This window comes from Procambarus clarkii, chromosome 69, assembly GCF_040958095.1.
Source record: "Procambarus clarkii isolate CNS0578487 chromosome 69, FALCON_Pclarkii_2.0, whole genome shotgun sequence".
NCBI lineage: Eukaryota > Metazoa > Arthropoda > Malacostraca > Decapoda > Cambaridae > Procambarus > Procambarus clarkii.
In genome coordinates, this window is record NC_091218.1 from 2,147,012 (window position 1) to 2,152,201 (window position 5,190).

At 44.9% G+C, this 5,190-nt stretch overlaps 2 protein-coding genes across 2 annotated transcripts; both read left to right on the forward strand.

The window, feature by feature from the left end:
• Positions 1–3,326: 3,326 nt before the first annotated feature.
• LOC138355787 (salivary glue protein Sgs-3-like) lies at positions 3,327–4,328 on the forward strand. The gene has a single exon (XM_069311313.1). It carries the CDS (start codon positions 3,327–3,329, stop codon positions 4,326–4,328), a length of 1,002 nt encoding a protein of 333 aa, XP_069167414.1.
• On the forward strand, positions 4,325–4,741 carry LOC138355788 (salivary glue protein Sgs-3-like). Its single transcript, XM_069311314.1, has one exon. The coding sequence runs from the start codon at positions 4,325–4,327 to the stop codon at positions 4,739–4,741; it is 417 nt and encodes a 138-aa protein (XP_069167415.1).
• The last annotated feature ends 449 nt before the right edge of the window (positions 4,742–5,190 follow it).

The window sequence follows — 5,190 nt, forward strand, 5'->3', positions numbered from 1 at the left end:
CCTGTAAAATAGTCTAATAGGGGGTATAGGTGTTGTGTTAGTTGTCTCTTCAGAGGTTGCATGGCTTTTCACTTTCCTTCTTATGATGTCTTCGATGAAACCATTGGAGAAGCCGTTATTGACTAGAACCTGCCTTACCCTACAGAGTTCTTCGTCGACTTGCTTCCATTCTGAGCTGTGGCTGAGAGCACGGTCGACGTATGCGTTAACAACACTCCTCTTGTACCTGTCAGGGCAGTCGCTGTTGGCATTTAGGCACATTCCTATGTTTGTTTCCTTAGTGTAGACTGCAGTGTGGAAACCTCCGCTCTTTTCCATGACTGTTACATCTAGAAAAGGCAGCTTCCCATCCTTTTCCGTCTCGTAAGTGAAACGCAGCACGGAACTCTGTTCAAATGCCTCCTTCAGCTCCTGCAGATGTCTGACATCAGGTACCTGTGTAAAAATGTCGTCAACATACCTGCAGTATATGGCCGGTTTCAAGTTCATGTCGACTAAGACTTTTTGCTCGATGGTACCCATGTAGAAGTTTGCAAACAGGACACCTAGGGGAGAACCCATGGCGACCCCATCTACTTGCTTATACATGTGCCCATCCGGGCTCAAGAAGGGTGCCTCTTTAGTACAAGCTTGGAGTAGTTTCCTCAGAATACTTTCTGGCATGTCAAGAGGAGTACAGGCTGGATCACGATACACTCTGTCGGCTATCATTCCGATTGTCTCGTCCACAGGTACGTTGGTAAACAGCGATTCTACGTCCAACGAGGCTCTTATCCCTGTGGCCCGTGTGCCCCGCAGTAAGTCCACAAATTCCTTTGGAGATCATATATATATATATATATATATATATATATATATATGATCTTATTCCATAACTATAAAACGAATGACTCTCCCACCATTCTCTCGCTTTCTTCAGCGTTGTCTACTACTCTACTTCATTCTTCCCTGTCTGCTCCATCTTTATCAGTCAGTTCCCTTTCTTCCTAGTTCATGTGGCGTCACAGCCGTCCGTACGAAAGTTCACTTTCCGGAATGTGACTTGAAACTTTCTTCTGCCGTCATTCCGGGTTGCAAGACCTCCTCTGTCTGCGTGACAGTTGAGCAGGTATAGACAGGGAGGCGAGGACCTGTCCGGACCGTCGCGGTATTTACCCTTACGGTACATTGGCCTCCTGCACCCATCCACTGCTTCTTATCATCTGCTTATCTTCCTGCTTCTTATTCTCTTCCTTTCCTCCTGTTTCTCCTCTTCCATTATCTCTTTCCTCTCTTGTAGCTTCGTTTATCTTCTCTTTCTATCTTCGCTGTCTCGTCTTTCTCATCCTCATGTTTTCTTCCTTTTCCTTCTCGTCCTCCTCTTCGTTCTTATCCCCCTCCTGCTTCTCATTTTCTTTCTCAGTGCTTCCTCAACTTATAACCCAAATGCAGTATAGTGTATATCCACATCCAGTATGTTGTATGCATACATGCAGTATGCTGTATACCCACATGAAATATATTCTATCCCAACGTACATCAAATATATCCGTTATTCTTGACACTACTAGCATACACTCAGTGTTGCACCCACGTATAGATGTATAAAGTATACCGTTCCTACTCACGTCACTTCGAGGAGGTAAACCACGAAAAAGTAGCCATTTTTATTTGGGAGAGGGAGAGTGTTGTCGCTCCCAGAACAAAGTTGTGTCATCGCTTATGTAAAGAGCGGATAGCCGGATATCCTGGCTCTCCCGTGCTTCGTTCCCTTCCTAATAAAGTAATGGCAAACGATAGCAGTATGACAGCAGGGTTGTATTGACCAGAACATAGTGTCCAGATCATAGTGACGGGTCATAATGACCAGACAGGAGCCTAATTACTCTTCTCCTGCTGAACCGGGACCAGCAGGCGAGGAAAGCACGGGGTAGTGTTTCAGTGGGAAGGCGAACAGAGGGGGGTTCGTTGCAGATTAGGTGGATACGAGCAATTGGTGGGTAGAAAGCGGATGGGTACAAGACGGTGGGGTAGCAGATTTGAGACGTGGGTGGGTTTATAAGGCAGCCGGAGAGGAGTTGTGGGAGGGTAGGATGAAGAATGGGTTTAGAAGACGGGTGGACAGGATTGGTAGGCAGAATGTGGGTGAGTGAGTAGCAGAGGTAAGTGGTTAGATGGGCTAATATGGTAGGAGGGTGGGTCGGTAGAAGTAATAGAAGAATTAAAGAGATAATTGATAAGCTGAACTGTATAAAAAGAAGGAAAAGTGATGAAGAAGGAAGAGAAAGAGAGAGAGAGAGAGAGAGAGAGAGAGAGAGAGAGAGAGAGAGAGAGAGAGAGAGAGAGAGAGAGAGAGAGAGAGAGAGAGAGAGAGAGAGAGAGAGAAAGAGGAAGGCAGAGAAGCAACATGCAGTGAAGGTGGAGGCAAATAACCAAGATGGTATCAAACTTAAAACTTTGCATTCCTAATGGCAGGCTTGACAGACACTTGACAAGTTTTTATCTCCAGGGACGTGAGGTCTGGCTCTCCACGCCTCCGCTACGAGCCTCGTCGCCTTATAATTCAACTATTCTGCCATTCTTCTCCATATTTGAAGAATTCTTCGTCAAATCTGGCTATAAAAGTTATGGGGTGGAGGTGGCTTCTACAACGTCTTTCAAATGTTAACATTCAACATTCTTGAACATTCAAGAACATTTAATCTCATAACATCTCAACATTAGCTTCAACATTCTTTCATATGTTCAAATGTCAAGAAGGTTAGAAGGATAAGGATGTAAATGTTAATATATGAATGTAATAAAAGAAAAATGCAAATTATTAATGAAATTGATAGCTTGATAATTGTAAGAAATGTGGTGGGGGGGGGGAAGAATCTTTTTCTTGGAGGTGAAAATAAATGATAACAGTGTAAGAATTAGAAATTATTGCAGGAAAATAAAACACTGGTGAGCACATATGAACAGCACACGATCACCACCTGTGTGGAGGACTAACACCGTGGGAGCACCAACAAGACTGCACATACAAAAAAGGGAGCCCTAACAACAAGAAAGCACCAGTGGCAAGAGAGCACCAACAACAATTAAGAGAGCACCAACAACAATTAAGAGAGCACCATCAACACGAGAGCACCAACAACACGAGAGCACCAACAACAATTAAGAGAGCACCAACAACACGAGAGCACCAACAACACGAGAGCACCAACAACACGAGGGCACCAACAACAATCAAGAGAGCGCCAACAACAATTAGGAAAGCACCAACAAGAGAGCACCTACAAGAGAGCTCCAACAAGAAAGCATCACCAACAAGAGAGCACCAACAAGAAAGCATCACCAACATGAGAGCACCAACAAGAGAGCTCCAACAAGAAAGCATCACCAACAAGAGAGCACCAACAAGAGAGCTCCAACAAGAGAGCTCCAATAAGAAAGCATCACCAACAAGAGAACACCAACAAGAAAGCATCACCAACAAGAGAGCACCAACAAGAGAGCTCCAACAAGAAAGCATCACCAACAAGAGAGCACCAACAAGAGAGCTCCAACAAGAAAGCATCACCAACAAGAGAGCACCAACAAGAAAGCATCACCAACAACAGAGCACCAACAAGAGAGCACCAACAAGAGAGCACCAACAAGAGAGCACCAACAAGAGAGCACCAACAAGAGAGCTCCAACAAGAAAGCACCACCAACAAGAGAGCACCAACAAGAAAGCATCACCAACAAGAGAGCACCAACAAGAGAGCTCCAACAAGAAAACATCACCAACAAGAGAGCTCCAACAAGAAAGCATCACCAACAAGAGAGCACCAACAAGAGAGCTCCAACAAGAAAACATCACCAACAAGAGAGCTCCAACAAGAAAGCATCACCAACAAGAGAGCACCAACAAGAGAGCTCCAACAAGAAAACATCACCAACAAGAGAGCACCAACAAGAAAACATCATCAACAAGAAAGCATCACCAACAAGAGAGCTCCAACAAGAAAGCATCACCAACAAGAGAGCTCAACAAGAAAGCATCCCCAACAAGAGAGCACCAACAAGAGAGCTCCAACAAGAAAGCATCACCAACAAGAGAGCACCAACAAGAGAGCTCCAACAAGAAAGCATCACCAACAAGAGAGCACACACAAGAAAGCATCACCAACAAGAGAGCACCAACAAGAAAGCATCACCAACATGAGAGCACCAACAAGAGAGCTCCAACAAGAAAGCATCACCAACAAGAGAGCACCAACAAGAAAGCATCACCAACATGAGAGCACCAACAAGAGAGCTCCAACAAGAAAGCATCACCAACAAGAGAGCACCAACAAGAAAGCATCACCAACATGAGAGCACCAACAAGAGAGCTCCAACAAGAAAGCATCACCAACAAGAGAGCACCAACAAGAAAGCATCACCAACATGAGAGCACCAACAAGAGAGCTCCAACAAGAAAGCATCACCAACAAGAGAGCACCAACAAGAGAGCTCCAGCAAGAAAACATCACCAACAAGAGAGCACCAACAAGAAAACATCACCAACAAGAGAGCACCAGCAAGAAAGCATCATCAACAAGAAAGCATCACCAACAAGAGAGCTCCAACAAGAAAGCATCACCAACAAGAGAGCACCAACAAGAAAGCATCACCAACAAGAGAGCACCAACAAGAAAACATCACCAACAAGAGAGCACCAACAAGAAAACATCACCAACAAGAAAGCACCAACTAGAAAGCATCACCAACAAGAGAGCACCAACTAGAAAGCATCATCAACAAGAGAGCACCAACAAGAAAACATCACCATCAAGAGAGCACCAACAAGAAAACATCACCAACAGGAGAGCACCAATAAGAAAACATTACCAACAAGAGAGCACCAACTAGAAAGCATCACCAACAAGAGAGCACCAAGAGGTGGTAAGAGCACCAACAACAAGAGAGCACCAAGAGGTGGTAAGAGCACCAACAACAAGAGAGCACCAAGAGGTGGTAAGAGCCCCAACAACAAGAGAGCACCAAGAGGTGGTAAGAGCACCAACAACAAGAGAGCACCAAGAGGTGTTAAGAGCACCAACAACAAGAGAGCACCAACAAAACGACCACGTCAAAATGCACCACTAAAAAGAGCCAAAATAGTAACGGAACAAAGGCAGAGATCAAACCATGAAACAGGTATTGCGAGAGGGGACGCAAGTAGCAGGTGCGGAAG